We start from the raw sequence: 17953 nt of genomic DNA, 5'->3' as shown, positions 1-17953 counted from the left end.
TCCTTTACCATGCTGACTTCCCCTCCACTGTGAGGTCCTGACCCCATCACAAGAGCCCAGAGACCAGAGAAAAACCTTACTCATTCCCAGATTCATTTAACACACCTAACACCTCTGCCTGGAATAACTGGACTAGCACCTCTCACCGCCTTCTCATGGCCTGCTGTTTAGTTTGTTTGTGTTACCTTCCCCCTTGAATTCTCACTTCATCTCAGTGCGACACAGAACCTTTTTTCTCTGTTTTTTGTGGCTCGGTCCTCACATGTTATTTCTTGCACTTGGCTGAATTGTCAGGCGATTATATGGTGAAAACTTTGCACTGTGGTCTCGTCACTGAACTGTAAAACATGAACATCTTTCTTCCTCCACCACACAGGAACTGATTCCTGAGTTCTACTACCTCCCTGAGATGTTTGTCAACAGCAACGGTTACCATCTGGGAATGAGAGAGGATAGGACCATGGTTTGTGATGTGGACTTACCAGCCTGGGCCAAGAAGCCTGAAGACCTTGTTAGGATAAACAGGATGGTAAGGTTTAGGCTCAAAATCTCATGGTGGTGTAGCTATAAATACCCTACTGTATGTCTACAGATGTAAATAATTCACTCCCACTCTTTCATCAAACCTTCTCATACATCTGTATCTTGTTTGATTTATGAGCCATTTAAATGGACAACACAATATATTTATCGAAAATGGACCCATTAACAAGTGTGGGTAATGTAGATTCATCCACATTAATATGAAACTTTTTTATAACCAAATACAAACTCCTCGCTGTCCCTTTAATAAAGTGCACCACTCAGTACTAACACTGACCCCAGTAATGTCACTAAAGGACCAGACTGTGGGCAACCTTGCTTTATAGTGTTACCTACTGTAATGCCAGGCCTCATCACATTGGCAGTGCAGGACCCTTTCCATCTGTGTGGTCATGTTTATTACTGACAGCCTAACGACATTGAACCTACACGTCCCTGCAGTTTTCAGAAGTAGGACAGGGACAACGATGGAGATACTACAGTATCTCCTGTCATCAGATAGAATTTATTCTTCCTTTTAATCTGGAATAATGTAATGCAAAAACTAAAAGCTATTCCACATGACCTTCCTAATGACAGACAACAAAATATTTCATACAAGAATGCATTATAAATGACCACTGCATGTGCTTACAGTGGTGCAGATGTACTTTGAGCACACATGCATATATAAGTAGAGAATAGAATAATACTGTTTTTATTTTGAGTGTGTTTATGCAGACCTAAACAGAAGATAATACAGAAGGTCATTTGAGAAAATTGATAAATTGCCAGTTTCAGCTTGAAGTGAAAATTGTAGTTGATATGGCCCCATCATCTCTTTAAGATTAATGAGAGCCAGAGGATCTTCAGTGATACCGCTTTAAAAAAAAAACACCGAGTGAAATGCATGTTATGTAGCCTGAAGTTAAGGACCACAGTGTTTTTGGGGCCAGGTATAAAGGAGACTGTGGGAACACACTTGACCTTTTCAGTTAGAGTGACAGAGCTGGGCTGGTCTTATGGAGGTGACCTTTCCCCATGCTCTACCCACGCTGCCTGGTCGAGCTCCATCAGGCTTGTATACTGGCAGAGCAGGGGGTGTAAAGGGAGAGTCAGGAGGGGAGACGGAGAGGAGAAGCTGGGAGTTGTTACAGGCATGTCTGCATCTCCAAAACAAGGAAGGAGGATGACTGTGGAGAAAAAAAAAGGATTACAGTGGATATTTTCTCACTTGAAGGATACATGTGTGATGTTGCCTTGCCATTGTTACATTCGCAGACCATAATGTTCACATGCCCAGAAAATCATAGTCTTCTGCCCCCTTTCTTTTTTTGTCTTTCTTTTGTTCTGTTCCCAAGCTAGGCCACACTCTTGCTTCCTCTATTATTTCATTTCTGTCAGAGAATCTCTCTGCCCGCCTCCCCCTCTCTCTCACTCTCACTCTTTTTTTTCCTTCCCTCCTTCTCTTACTCCCTCCTTCCCTCCCTCCCGCTTCCTCCCACTTCCCATCTTTGCATGTGCCACTTTCAATTGTAGTGATATGCCCTGTGGCAAACTCTGCCTCTGTGTGCTCGAGCAGGCTTTGTTGGTAATGGCTGTTATTCCTGACGCGAGGGGAGGAGTGTAAATTCCTCCAGCAAAGCCTTCCACCAGCGTGCATGGGAATTATATTGTACCATAATGTGGAACAATACATCAAACACGCACTGCACGGTTTCCATAGGTATATTTATACAGATTATCAACCTTAAATCTTATCCTGGATCTCACACTAATACGCCCACATAGAATCTACTCCCCTTTTTCACACTCTGTAATTTGTCAATGTTACTCCTGCACATGGTTTTACAGTAAATTGGATCCCTCTTAGTATTTAACTGATTTCTTTGTCTCCGTGGAAAGATGTTGGTGATGTTTTTTTTGTTAGTGGACAAAGAATTGTGATGTGGCAGACTGGTTGAGGGAATGGAGGATCTGTTTATTTATATGCATTAAAACAAGTTAGACATTTACCTTTACTTGAAAGAATACATGTTATGTTTTCCCTCTTTTGTAATAAACTGTGCGATGTTTGATGGTGATGTAATGTCCTGATAGATCATTTGTGTACTGTGAAGTAGCCCTTGTTTAGTTGAGCTTACTGTTGTGAGGAGGTACAATTTGTGTTGTGTCTTTTGGCCCGTGTGCTGTGCGCTGCTGGTATGCCTCTCACCTCTAATTGCCCTGTACTCCTCTGACAGGCCCTGGAAAGCGAGTTTGTGTCATGTCAGCTGCATCAGTGGATTGACCTTATTTTCGGCTACAAGCAGCGAGGCCCAGAGGCGGTGCGTGCCCTCAACGTCTTTCACTACCTGACTTACGAGGGCTCCGTCAGCCTGGACAGTATCACTGACCCTTTGCTCAGAGAGGTAAGGCACACGCAAACACGCACACACACGTACACATCACCATGGCGACTGAGCCCCCCCCACCCCCTCTCTCTTATTCACCATAGGCACAACTTCCTCTCTCTGTTTGCCCTGGCATGTGCTGGAGCTCCGGGAGCATTCATATCATGCATCTGTCAATCAATTATTGTGTCACGCGAATGTAACTCGTGAGAGAATTGAGCAGAGCTGCTGACTCATCAGGTTTGCCTTTTAGGCAAATGTCATTTTGTGATGATCTGAGTTATTAATTTTCTTCCTCTCAGATAAACAGTAATCTTTTAATATCTGTCCACATTATTCATAGATCTTCTTAACATCAGGATTCTATGCTCTTTTTGTATTGTAGTTGAATATACTGTATGTGCCGTAGCTTCATCAGATCAATGAATCTGACTGATCTCTTGGATCAATCACCAGAGGTCAGTCAGTCAATAGATGAGGGAGTGAATCCTCTTGTTCTTAACTAATTAATTGAATATCTATTAGCCCGACCGTACTAGTCGTGAATAGCTTAATTGCGTAGAGGGGAAAGGGGACCAGAGACTGCAGCAGCTGGCATGCATTGTGGTACTTTCCAGTGTGAGCTCGTCTCTCCCTGTGATATCCACCATCTGCTGTCTGCAAAACAAGTCATTTATATACTGTCACTTTCAGGGGCGCCTTTATTTATCAAGTGACCACTATGCAAATCACCTGCAGAAGATTCGGCTGATCTAATTGCCAAACCATATTGCGAACGGTTTGGTTTTCATCATTTTCAGAACAATTTTAGATGATGCCTTTTTTATTTTGCATCAGGTTGAAGGGTTTTTAGCTGTCTTCCACCCTGCCCACTGTTACTCTGAGCGATGACAGTACAGTTAGGTAGTCGCACATTAGGAAGCCTGCTACTCAGGCTCCCTAATTGTGCCCAGTTGATGCACTCACTGTTGTGACACGTGAATGTATTTTTGCAGGAGAAAGAAATTGGCTCAGCTAATTACAACTGATGTAATGTTGATATGATGAGCACTAATTAAGACGAGCCTTCATACCCTCAGTCAGGTCTCTCATCCTAGATGGATTATTTTTCTCCCTGCAATAAAAAGTACAACCTTGTATTTAAACTGCATATACTAAAATCTAGCATCCTGCACTGAAAATGTAATGATTCTATTGTATTGCATATTCATGCTGCAGGGGAGATTTACTCCAACAATTCCCTGTAATCCGTAAACACTTGTAGAGTGTAGAGGAAAATGTATTAATGTCCAGTATTATAATTAGAATAAAAATATACTTTGCCATGTTTCAATAATTCTCCAGGTTGATGTGAATGATAAAGTGGTTGTACTGTACTTTTGATGCTCTACTGTGAAGTCATTTGATTTAAGTTGAACAATTTCCCACATGCTCTTTGGTAACATTATGATAATTTAGTATGTGATTTCCTGCAGGACTTATTGCAATATTACAACATTGTTGTCTCATTACTGTTCACCTCTGCTGAGATCCCACACAGGCTAGCCTGAGAGCTGCCTGGCTGAGTCAGCGAGGTGGAGCATGGAAAAGTGCCCAGTGAACGTCTGCTAAGACCTCCTGAAATGTGACAGTTGACTCCGGGGTATTGATTCATTCTGGACCTGACAGGTGAAACTGCATATCTGGCATTAGTCACAACAATTAAGGCATTTGAAATGTCAAGAAATTAGAGGTCATGAGAGATAATTTCCGTCTTTGTGTCAGATGGAAATGATGACACCCCCTGACATGCCGCGGGGCCTCTGGTTGAGGGCACGGTGACAGCTCTACTGGGCACACTGCCGGAACAGCAGTCCTTCACTGTGGTGCTTCTCCTGACAGCCTTCTCTTATGGAAAAACATGACAGCAACCCCTTGATTCAGACCCCACTGTGTCACTCAGAAGTAAACAGACAAATTATTCATCAGTGGGACTCTATTCCTCCTCGGCTGCCACGGCCCCTCCCGCCCCCCCCCCCCTCTGAATGAACAAAGACAACAAAGTGTGCTGTGGCTAGCCAATGAAGTGCTTTGAAGCCGCTGACACACTTTAAATTGATTTCACCTTGATATTCTCATAGTGATGGGACACAAGTACTTAAATGCTTGACCTTAATGATAACAAACTGGCTTCATATGGATCACATACGATACAACATTAGAGACCATCACTTACTGATGAACACATTGTATGAGTCATTTCTGCACCTACATACAGTAGTGCACACGACAACCCCTGAGCTGTCAGTCAAGAAGCTCCCTCAGGGTAATTCTTTGTTTGTATTTAAGGATTAGAATAGATCCAGATGAGCTTATATCAAGAAAGTAGTGTGAAATACTTGCATTTCAGAATAACATAATATATAAATATGGTATGAATGTACCTGTGTGTTGTCTGTGCTGTTTTGGTCTGTTTCTAGAAACTGTTTACACATCTTCAAAAGCAAGAGACCCTTAATTTAAACAATTTTCTGTCTGTTATCTACGGCATCTGTCAGAGGGTGAAAGGTTGAACAGCTTCATATTTGTAGTTGCCACCGCTGATCTCAGGTGTCGTGACTCAGCGTGATCCCACGCTGCTTAGCGGGTCAACGCAAGGCCGTGTCTGCATTCTGTCTGACAGAGCTGTTTTGTTGCTGCATTGCATGAGTGCACTGGAGGAGGAGGATGCTGCTGGGGGGGGACCATCCTCAACGGAGTCCCTGTCACCAGTTTTGGGAACCAGGCAACAGATAGAGAGAGAGAGAGGGAGCTGCAGCCACTCACCTCTGAAGTCTTTTGCCAAAATCGGATGCGAACAAAGTCAGACAGACCGACAGGCCGACACCGTGTTATGATGGATGTTTGGTGCTCACCCAAGCAAGGCGATTGTTGCTGGGAGGGGAGATCATCCAGATGGCTTTGGCAATAAGTGTCACTTATCAGCCAAAAAGCAGTGCCTGAAGTGACTAATGAACTGCCTGTTAAGTGCTCTCCATCTCAGACTGAGATAGAGATAAGTTTCTGACATACCTCAGAGAGGATTAGTGTTGAAGCACCTGAGAGATATTGACATGTTTTGATCATCTAGTGGAGGAACATGTTCTTGAGTTAACCTTCAACGAGTCAGACCCCCCCTATTCCCAACACACACACACACACAAACACAAACACATAGAGACAATTCCTCCTCCTCACACTCTGGAAATAATTGTTGGCTGTTAAAGTTGTCCAAGACTACCAAAATGGGACATGCAGCAGTGCAGTTACCCTGGTAATAGAATCATCACAAGAAATATGGTGATGTTTTCCACATGGCCCGCTCACTCTTTATGATCTTTGTATCAAATTTCTTTATTTGAACAGACATTGTGACCCTCACCCCAAACCTAACCTTAAATAGCCATAATGTCAGTTGCTTATTACTTGACGGACTGCGTTGTAAAGAAATACTGACTAACACTTAATGGTTGCCAAATGTGCTCAGCAACTCACATGAAACTTTCACTGCTGTGCGACAGACAGCGCTCAACCGTGTGGACAGCGCCTTTTTTGGTGCTGTGGAAGATAGGAAGTGACCAGGGGGGTATTGGGGGTGACTGTTTGGCTTGCAGGTGGCCTGTCCTAATTCAGTATCACCTCCAAACTTCCCGTGCCACATCCTCCACTGTGGCATGTGCTACCCAATGGGTCCTTTTGATAGTGAGTGGTGTGTACAGGCGGAGGAAAATGAGGGCCAGTCACCCAGGCAGTCAGAAGGGCGGGCGAAAGGCTGAGCGATGTATGTTCCATTGTGCACAGTGGCATTGACGGACGTCTACAAGCTCCCCTCTGATGGTGGAAGTGGCTCCAGTCACATCAATCACTCCCACCGTGGAGTGCCCCACTTTCAGTCAAGCTCAGCGGCTCTTGCTGCTTGTTTTTTTTTCTCTCTTACTGGAAGCAAAAGAGATCTTTTGTCTATTTAAATGCAAGTTATTTTCTATTAATAGTAAATTTTTGATTCCTCTGTTGCAGTGTTGTTTTTCCCTAGAGAGTGATTTGTGCCGTTTTATTTATTTATCTGTTTTTTGCTTGAGCATCCACACTGATTGTTTATAACCCATAAATCACCCTTCATCAAGGTACCTTTACCCAAAACCACCATCGTCTGCTTGTGTGCCTCTGTTCCATACACATGTGTGTGTGTACACGTGCTTCTTGCCTTTGTTTCAAGCACAATAACATCTGAAAGCGGGCCGGCCTGCTGCAGTCCTAGCTGGATGTCACTCCAGGTTAACGTTTGTGCAGTGGGGGCCCCTGCGCCTGGAAATGGGAATGGTTAACTGAAGCATGTTAATAGGAAAAGGCTTGTCTCTTCCATACTAACACTTGGATGACTCTGCAGGCTGAGGGGGGAAGGGGGAGCACCAAGGCGGATTGGGAGTGCACCCCTTTCCCTTTACACACCCCCCCCTTCCTCAGAGGCACGGCTGAGTTAGGATTTGCTTGCATTGTCAAGTAACGCATTGACCCATCACTTTGATGCATATTGATTGTGACAGCCGCTCTCTCTCTCTCTCTCTCTCCTTCTCCCTGCTCTCTCTCCCGCAGGCCACAGAGGCACAGATCCAGAGCTTTGGACAGACGCCATCTCAGTTGCTTATTGAGCCACATCCTCCACGCAGCTCCGCCATGCACCTGGTGAGAGCAATGAGCATACTGGGAAAATTCTCTGCACCTCTGGTAGTAGTGCGTTTGAAGCAGTACTGTATGTGTAGACCTTTGTAAGCCTGGCTGGCGTGTGTTAGTGTGCCTTGTGTTTGTAGGTAAGCCTGAAATGATGTCCCTGATTTCCTTCAATCCCCTCTTTTATAACAAAAGATAAATATTTCAGAAGTCTGAACCTCATGTAGGTCAGACCCGCAATGTAACAACAAATTTGCAGAGCCAGTTGTCTGCACTGTTTTATGGCTGCTACTGCCTCCTAGCAGGGTAGTGTAAAGGGAAGAGTGCTCCCTACTGGCCTAGTAGCTCCCCTCTTCCTGCTGTAAGCTGCTCTTCCACTGTCTAATCCATGTAATAGCCAGCACAGCCCTCATTATCCCCACATGGCTCTCTCTGTTTCTTTCTCGCTACATGAAACCTTTTTAAGGCAGATCCCTCTGAGACCTTTTAGTTCAATTTTTTTTTAACTTTTGCAACAGATGTGAACGTTTTCACACACTTCTGTCCACTTCTGTCAAAAGCCTCCACTGCTAAGAATGAGATGAGAGCCGAAGTCTCACAGTATTGTCAGTATTACTGTCTCCTCCGTTGCTTGTACTCGCACTACACATGTATGTAATTTAAGCCGTGACAGAAAGGGTTGAGTTGAATTTTATTGGGGAGAGAAGCACACTTTCAAAAGCAAAAACAAATGCTGTCTTTTTTTTAATGCTTCTTTGTGGACAAACCTGAATCTGTCTGATACATATGTATCATGTATGCACCATCCCATATGTACAGCCTACTCCATTCCAGTTTTCCATGTCTTACCCCTGTTTGACCAGTCCCTTGTCTTGACCGTATTGTCCGGAGGGTGCGTTGCATGAACTCTCCTCTGTGTCTGAACCTACTTTTCCTTCAACCTCCACACTAATTACCTCTTTCCATTATTTTTCTCCCATCTTTTTTTTACACCTCCTCTTTCCATCTGATCCATCCTTCATCTTACCCATCCATCCAATCCTGCCTTCCCCTTCCTCTTCCTGGTCTTCCTTCCTGTACCTGTGCTCCTCTCCCACCACCACGACCCCCTTCCATCGTCCTCCACACTCCGCCTTTTCTCTCTTCTACTCAATAGTGTTTCCTTCCACAGAGCCCTCTCATGTTCAAGGACCAGATGCAGCAGGACGTGATCATGGTTTTGAAGTTTCCATCCAACTCGCCTGTAACCCATGTGGCCGCCAACACCCTGCCACATCTCAACATACCGGCCGTGGTCACCGTCACCTGCAGCCGCGTATTTGCTGTCAACCGTTGGCACAACACGGTCGGTGAGTTGAGCTCACCTTACATGGCAGGTGATATGTTCAAACACACACACATGCCCTTGTTAAAAAAAAAAAAAAGAAGTGTGCCATGCCACATGTGATACCTACCACTTCATCACCATCACACACAAACGCCGCTCACTGCTCTTAATAGAGCTGTAGCCAGCCAACTACGCGAGAGGCTAGCACCTCCCAGGTAAGCTGACCATGAGTGTTTCCACATGTTCCTTTTCGGACATGTGTGAACAACATTACCCACAGAGCCCCTCCCTGAGAATCAGCCTCACCTCAGGGTCAGAGGGCCAAAGCAATGGTTACTACGAAATTAGGCCACAACTGCACCACATTCTCCTCACACGTCCCCATCTGTCACTGTAGAAACACACTGAGCTCAGGACCAAAGAGTCCGCACTGTGTGGCTGCTCCCACACTAATGAACACAGCTGCAGCACCCTTGCCATCCTGTCGGTAGAGGAGGGAAATGTGGTTCGGGTTTTCAGAATAATGAAGATAATAAGGCCTCCATATTTTCAGGCATGTTGCTGTTTCAAAACTGGCTCCAGATACTCGCTCGCATGGATAAAATGTCTCCATTCAGTTTGACAATCTGCAAAAAAAAAAAAAAAAAACACGGCTCAGACAGATGGAAACCTTTCTGATGGACCTCCAAGACTTCCATCCCCTGGAAGAGATTATGAATTAACTTGGCTCTGAAAATGGAACAGGTGTGTGTGTGTGCGCGTGTGTGAGCGTGTGAGTGTGTGTCTGTCAGAAATAAAAATAGTCTCAATGATTCATTTCCTTATGCATCTGTGTGGATCCAGGTCTTCGAGGGGCACCAGGCTACTCTCTGGAGCAGGCCCATCACTTACCAATAGAGATGGATTCTCTGGTTGGTGAGTAAGCTTCATTACTTTACAAACAAACATCAGTCATCACTGACTTTTTTACATCTGTTTTAACTGGAGGGACCTTAACTAATAACCCTAAAATTTGCTCAGTCATTGACACTTTTTTGGGGGGGATATTTTTTTTCCCCCAGCCAACAACACTGGAAGCAACAAGCGTCAGATCACAGACCTAGTGGACCAGAGCATCCAAATCACCACACAGTGTTTTGTGGTGACAGCTGACAACCGCTACATCCTGGTGTGTGGCTTCTGGGACAAGAGCTTTCGTGTGTACTCCTCTGAGACAGGTAGGTTACAGTGTAAACTCTATTTCCTATAGAGGTGTGCACTGATGTGTGGAGGACTCAGTGCTATGATGGGAATAATACAGCACTGTCGCTGCTCTCTCCTGACAAGCATTGTAGAAAAAGGATGACTATACTATCATACAGTGGAGCTCACAGATAAGTAAAAATAGTACTTTTTCTCATTTCCTATCCATTGATAATAATTTGGTGGGTACAAGATACCTGCAAACACCATTTAAGTCACTGATTCAAAATTTGTAGTTTAAAACTCGCCCATTGTTTCCCAGGATTAAGACTATCAGATTAAGAATCAGAAAAAGATGTGTTTATTTTTCATTTATTTTTGCTTTTATCTTGTGAGATCATCCCTTAGTCCAATTTCACTGTTTTAAAATCATTTAAATAAAATAGAAATTTGCTTTTTTGGATGAAAGTGGTGAACTAAGACCGTAACGGATCAGGGGGTTGTGAGTCGGTATTGTTTCATTTTAAAAACCAAAAAGGCTTGGAGCCATTGATCTAACTTGATATTATGTCTTGACTAACTCACAATAATTTCCTACTCTTAATGGGATTTTAAAACACCACCTGCAGTAGTACGGTACTGAAATGATTTATGTACTTTTGCCCTGTTTAGGAAAGCTGACCCAGATAGTTTTTGGACACTGGGATGTTGTGACAAGTCTGGCCAGGTCAGAATCTTACATCGGAGGAGACTGTTACATCGTCTCTGGGTCGAGAGACGCAACCCTGCTGCTGTGGTACTGGAGCGGGCGGCACCATATTATCGGCGATAACCCCAATAATAGTGAGTAAACGCACATAAATGGTCCACACACACAAAGGGTGCATCACACTCTAGACAGAGAAATAATTTTACACTACAGTAGTACAGTACATCACCTTTAAAGTGATGTGAAGGAAAAACCTAAAAAAAAAAGTGCATAAATCCATTTGTTTTTGAAAAGTTACAGGAAAAAAGACATTCAGACCTAGAGATCACATAAAATGAACAGAGAGGGAGAGGATCATTCATCAACACTGTAACTGGGATGTATTATTTTGATGTGTCTTCATTGTATTGAGCTGTGCTTCAATAGAGAACTCCAGATGTCTTGGCATTTAAAATACTAGACGCCGGTGTGTGATTTCTGCTGCTCAGTTAATTTAGTTGCTGATTCTCACTGATTGTCTGTGTTCAAAACAATCCATCAGGGTAAAGGAGGCAGCCATTACACTGCTGTCGAGGCGAGGAGTGCCATATATGGTATGGAATGGAAAAACTGAAGATGAGGAAGAGGTCGTGTTTTTAGTTTATTTCTGGATGACAATACTTTGTGTGTGCTCCAAGATCTTGTGTTTCCAATTGTCACAGATTCAAGGAGCTCCAGATTAGTTGCAAGTGTTCTCTAATTAACTTCACTGAGGCTCTGACAGTTAATTAAGAATTTCAGCTTGGTTGCCTCCAATTAGCAAGGGGCAATAGCACTTGTGTTACTGCAGCAGGAAAAGAGTATTCCCCTGATAGTCGCGCTGCTACAGTTTACAATGCATCTTCAACGGACAATAGGAAAAGAAGCCACATACCTCATCTCCAGAAACAAAAGACTGGTTGTATTTTCACTCAATCAAATCGCATCCAATCTTATAAATATCTCATTAATTTATCATGATGGCAGAAAATCATCAAATTTGGTTAAAGAATGCACAGCACCAGAGATGTTGGAGCCTGGAGTGTGTTTGTGTGGGAACAGAGACAGTGCAGCGGAAAATGACTCAGAATCAGCTAAAAACTCCTGACTGCCTGTTTGCTTGACACAGCTTTATTCAAATCTCTGCAGCCAGCCAGTATCAGTCATGTTCAGATACAGAATAGAAAAGCATTTGCAGGGACCTACAGGGATAAACCCGCTACCACCTCTTCATATCTTCACTCCTGAAACCCACAAATTAATTTCTTAAAGGGCACAGGACACCAAAGACCTCTTTATTCTCTCACTTACTGGCTTATTAATTGAACAATCTTTTCCAGGAGTCCCATTCTGGTGATTTCATGCCTATTATATTTTCTATAATGCTGTTTGAAGGTTGTGTGAATATGCCGCAGCAGCCTGCTGGATCACTGCTCCCTCATCCCACAGATGTGGTGTGCCCAAGAAATTGATTTCACCCGTGCCCCAAAAGGCTGCACGTGTCTTAAATGTATAATAATTAAAATAACTTCCAGCTCAATCATGGCCCTGTCTCTCAGACTTGGCCCATCACACCAGTGCGAGGGGATATTTGCACCGGGTAATTGTGGTGGCTGAATCCGGCTCGTCCCATGGGCTCAGAAAGAGGGTGGGGGGTATGTGGTACAGGGTGATTGAATCTTTTGTCGAGTAGGTGAGCTGCACTAGGTCCCTTTTTCTCCCTGGGGGCTTTTTCTGACACTTGTCCTATTCAGCCCCCCTCAGCAGCGTGTGCTGGGACTGACAGCACTGGTCAGGTCCTAGTCTCTGAGGGACCAAGCTGCATCGATCACAGTCCAGCTAACTGACTGGACCGCTGCAGCTGCAGAGGCGATACGGCGAGCTGGAGGAGGAGATGATTGGGGGGAGGGGGATAAGAGAGGAGGAGAGAAGTGTGACACATCCACATCATCTATCAGGACGTTCCAGGCGCCGAGGTGGATGGAGAAACTTTTGTGGAATTGGCTGAACTTTCACATGTGGACACACAAACAGCCACGTGATACACAACTTCACATACTCAGCTGTCAGCTTTCAGTCATCATTACACACATTTACCATCATTATCATATATAATTGAATTAACAACCTACACAATTAAGAGAATTGTATAGGTAGTGCATAAATATACAGTATATATGTCTCCCCTCCCACACCCAAAATGATGGTTAAATCCTAAAACATCTTTTTTTTCCCTCTCTGTGCCTCTTTGTTGTTAATTACAGATCATTTTCACTGATTACATTTATTTTAACAATGTGTTCAATGGGTTTGACTCTACATAAATAAGCATGCCAAAATGATTAATTGAATAAAGGAAAGTAACCCTCCCTGTAGGATTCAGGAAAGCTGCGAGGGTTTACTGTTGGTGACTGGAGCACTTTCGAGAGCCCGCTGCTTTCATGTTGAAGCAGCGTTCTGGCAGTACACAGGGTCGGCTCCAGGTGTCGTGAAACTCCCCTCACTAACCTCTCCCCAGGCCATCATCAATCATGTGACACACAGGATGAAATCAAGTGGCTGGGCTGCCGTCACCGGGCATCCCTACATTTACATGACAATTCAAAGAGACCTCCTGGCAAGCAGATGTGTGACACAGTCGCTTGTGCTTGTGTTCATATGATTTTGTTGCCTAATGACTGTTTGGTGGCATTTGGGTGATGTTTTCAGAGGCAGACAATATATCCCATCAATTAAACCAAGTCATTCGTTTGTGTCTGTTATCTTATAGGTGACTACCCAGCCCCAAGAGCTGTTCTGACGGGTCATGACCAAGAAGTTGTTTGCGTGTCAGTCTGTGCAGAGCTGGGCCTGGTCATCAGCGGAGCCAAAGGTCAGTATGCTTCTTTGTTTGATGATACTGACATGGAGATACTGACACAGTGACATGGAGGGCAGAGAGAGAAGAGGAAGTCAAAGACACTCCTTGAGCAGGTGTATTGGCCACATAGACAAAGCGGTTTTCAATTCAATGCCATTCAACAGCTGGTGGGACCACTCTGAGCATGTTCAGTAGCACTGCAGAAATTAGACTGGTTAATTTTATAGTCAGAATAACAGAGTTTGTTTTGTTCACTCTGTGTGTGTACGTATGTGTGTCTGCTTTGGTTTGACAGAGGGCCCGTGCCTGGTACACACTATCACAGGGGACCTGCTGCGGGCTCTGGAGGGGCCAGACCACTATCAGTGCCCACGGCTTATCTCAGTGTCCAGTGAGGGCCACTGCATCATCTACTACGAGAGGGGCCGCTTCTGCAACTTCAGCATTAATGGAAAACTGCTGGCACAGATGGAGGTCAATGATTCCACCAGGGTAAGCCGGCCTTTTGACACCAGTCTACTCCATAAAAGATTTGGATGTATCTTAAATCAAACAGTTAAATAGTCACAGCTTCACTGTTTTTTTGGGGGGGGTCTTCAGTTTGGATAAGATCATGGAAATCTGCTGTAGGACGTCTAATGATGGTTGCTTGAATGACAAAGTAAAAAAAAAAAAAAGGTAAAAAGGCTGTGTGAGTGATGTACTGTATATTGTTTTAGTCTTTATTGTATTTTCATTCTCTTGTCTTTTTTATGAGTCCGTACCTGACTGTGCACCTTAACTTTCGTTGCACACATGTGTACAATGACAATAAAGTATCTTGAATCTTGAATCAAAATCTCATCAATGGAGCAGGAAACAGAACTTTCTCTAAAGGACAGTAAAGGTTCAGCTGGAGGTGACATGTTGAATCTCTGTCCCTCTTGTAGGCCCTTCTCCTGAGCAGTGACGGACACAACCTGGTGACAGGCGGAGATAACGGCGTGGTGGAGGTGTGGCAGGCGTGTGACTTCAAACAGCTCTACATCTACCCAGGCTGCGACGCTGGTGTCCGAGCTATGGATCTATCCCACGATCAAAGGTCAGAGCGGGCAGTGGTACAGTAGTAGTGGTATTGTAGGCCAATGAGGGACACATCTTGATGGAGGTTTCCCAAACACCATATACATTTAAATGTACTATTTTAATAGAGTCTCCAGAGAGGTGAAGCTGATATTATCTCGTACTGGATAAGGCCGTAGAGATAAAGAGAAGCAAACATGAAGAGCAACACAAATGTTTTATGATAGGAATGAGACAGTGCATGGATTTTGCCCTATTTAGGTCTTGATAATCATTATGTGGGTTTGTGTGTTTACATACTTGACTGTGCTGAGTGTATGTATGCGTGGGCTTCAGTGTGAATCCCTGTATGCTTGTGAGCATGCACATCTAACTGTTCCCACATGTTTTCAGTGCTGTACTTTATGTGTAGGCTGAGGAAAAAAGCCTTGTGTTGCTTGTGTTTCATGGTTGTCGGTGTAAATTTTAGTTAGAGGAGTATCCACCATCCTTTTTCCTTTAAATAGACTCCCCAGTTGCCATAGAGACAAAAAAATTACAGGGGTATCTTCTGCAAATGCATTTATTTTGGATAAATAGACAACAGCAAACACACATGCGCACTGCACGAGCCTCATGGTCAGGTCAGCGGCGTGTTTTTCCTCAATGTTTGTATTCTGAGAGATCGGTCAGGAGTCATGTAGTGGGTGCTCGGATGGCGGCAGAGAGGCGACAGTGTTTGCTCTGGGGCTATAAGCCTGACGTCATCATGTGACCCTGGCAGTCAAGAGAGGTTAGAAAGTCTGAACAGTGGAGCTGCACTTCACAGCCGCCGGCCAAATCCCCTCCAGCCCAAAACAGAGGCCCAGTTCTTAAACAATTAAACTAAACTGGACTCTGCGCCATGACCCACAGCACGACCTGGTGAGGTAGACGGAGGATGATCAGGTACTGGGTGAAATTTGTTGACAGGTTTCCATTTGGTTAAATTCTAAACTGAGCAGGTAGTAAAAATATGAAATTAAGTACGACATGATATCTAACATTTGTTCCACCGTGGCTTAACAAATCACTTTAATGAAATATTTTAAGAACCTCTCGATTCAGTTACACTCTCTGCCCTCAGTAGGTTGACATTAGGTAACACAAGTGAACCGTGCTGTGTAACACCATTTACAGAGGGACATTCTGCTGCAGCACTGTTCATTGTGCTTGAGCATTTAAGCCCTTGGGGTGTAGTAGTATAAGACGACCCTGTGAAATCAGCTGCTTTTCCTACATACCAGTCGGCCGTGGACACAAGGGCAAAGGGGTTTCAGAAAAACGCTAGGACTCAATGGGCTATTTGAGTTGTCAGAGAAACCTGGTAATTTACTGTCCCAACCCCTGATGACCTCCTGCACTTGTTTCATTCACCACAATGAGCATTTTAGAAAAATGTTCATATGCATGGAAATTATATTACTTTTATTTCCTAATATTATACATTTTAAGTAAAATGATAATATTTTAACATATTATAATACATTGTGCTGAAGTTTGGATTTGATATTATTTTCCCATGGTTTATTTTACTCTTTAGGACTTTGATCACAGGCATGGCCTCTGGCAGTATTGTGGCATTTAATATCGATTTCAACCGGTGGCACTACGAGCATCAAAACAGGTACTGAGGAGAGAGAGCCATGCAGCTGAGACCAAGTGTGGAGGGTTAAGAGGTGCACTTACCAAGCAGTGACCGAACAGAACTGCTGAAGAGCCAACGAGCAGATCCAGTGGACTGGAGATCATCAGCATGGTGTAGCTAATAAAGAACAAGGGGTGCTCACACATGTTCATCTGGCCTGTTGTTCAGGTGAACCATTTGTCTGGTGCCAAACAATCTGAACATTTTGTGTTTGTTTTCATGTCTGACCTGAGCACCAGCCGGAGCATTTCCACAACTGAGTCAAGTAAGTGTGCTGTTCTGAGCAAGGAGAGACTGAGATTAATCTAAGTTAACACAATTACACAGTTATGTCTAAAACAGAGTTAACATAGCTTTCAAGTTCCTGTTCAAACTGTGGAAATGCAAAACAAAATGAATCCTCTGTTCGGAGCATTTATACAACATTTGTATGACAGATACATATCTCAACTGGAACACTTTTCTAGGAAAACAAAATGCAGATGTAAATATGGACAGTATGAAGTGTTTCTTCTCTGTAAAGGTTGAGATAAAGATCTAAATGCTGTTAGACTAGCCTCCATGTTAACGACATTTCAATCATGTGAACCATGTATAAATGTCCAAAATGTCATCATTGCACTTCAGATATTAGTTGGTTAGTAATATACGTATATGTCCTTTGTCTGCTCATTGTTATAAACAGTGGTCAAATGTATGTGTAAGACGTGAAAAGACAAAATGTTCATTGTTAATTTGTTGTGTTTAAATGTCTATATGGAAGAAAAGTCAAATTCAGTGTGAGCCTAAGTCCTTCGTGAAGTATTTGTTTTTGGTTATGTCAGCAGAGAGGAGAAATTGTGATATTTCCATACTTTAAAACGAGGACTATTTTGTTTATTAATGGCAAAGGAATTAAATTACTTACCATCAGATTTTAAAATGGTACAAGTGGGACATTTGTAACTACAGTTTTCAATTTTTTTATTTTGTCGATTCAATTTCTTCCAAAAAACATGTCCAGACGATCGAGTAGTAGATTTGTTGGATAGTTTCTCACAACCGTTAATGTGTTTGTGGTAAAGCTGTGAGACATTTTGTAAAAAGGAAGTGTAATTTTTAAGACGTTCTATTGTTGGAACTGCAAACAATAATGCTGTAATACTCACTTCTATTTTTGTGCAAGATGTTTGCTCATTCATTTTAAATTTCATGACACAGGTCCATGCTGTAACACCATGCAATGGTAAGAACTATGACGACTTGGTTGCTGAAAAGGTCTAAGGACGGTTTTCAGTTGTGTGACAAGTGTTCCCAATGTGACTATGGTCTCTTAGTAATATGAAAGCGAATGGGTCTGCATTTAATTGCTGAATGAGAAGCTGGTCGCTGTGAGCTGACAATTCAAAATGATCAAAAATATGCAATTGGTTTTGCGTTTGCGTTCTTATTTTTGGTGATGCTAAGAGACATCACCCACCCAGAGCTGAAGTTTTGCATGCTAAGAGCTACTGAAGGCTTTGGGTTTCATTTGCTTTCCTGTGAAATC

General features: G+C 43.4%; 1 protein-coding gene across 3 annotated transcripts in view; it reads left to right on the top strand.

The window, feature by feature from the left end:
• Nucleotides 1-16411, top strand: part of nbeab (neurobeachin b) — a gene marked incomplete at both ends in the record, with an annotated part of 208339 nt that extends 191928 nt beyond the window's left edge. For all 3 annotated transcript variants that reach the window (XM_083984901.1, XM_083984900.1, XM_083984899.1), the window contains 11 exons: nt 377-529; nt 2766-2933; nt 7527-7616; nt 8758-8950; nt 9772-9843; nt 9990-10145; nt 10783-10953; nt 13608-13709; nt 13993-14189; nt 14627-14778; nt 16321-16411. In XM_083984901.1, coding sequence (XP_083841027.1) covers nt 377-529; nt 2766-2933; nt 7527-7616; nt 8758-8950; nt 9772-9843; nt 9990-10145; nt 10783-10953; nt 13608-13709; nt 13993-14189; nt 14627-14778; nt 16321-16411 — 1545 coding nt within the window. The remainder of the gene's footprint in view (nt 1-376; nt 530-2765; nt 2934-7526; nt 7617-8757; nt 8951-9771; nt 9844-9989; nt 10146-10782; nt 10954-13607; nt 13710-13992; nt 14190-14626; nt 14779-16320) is intronic.
• Nucleotides 16412-17953: the final 1542 nt, after the last annotated feature.

Source organism: Trachurus trachurus, assembly GCF_905171665.1.
Source record: "Trachurus trachurus genome assembly, chromosome: 13".
In the NCBI taxonomy this organism is placed as follows: Eukaryota; Metazoa; Chordata; class Actinopteri; order Carangiformes; family Carangidae; genus Trachurus; species Trachurus trachurus.
This window is presented reverse-complemented; position numbering and strand designations above follow the sequence as displayed.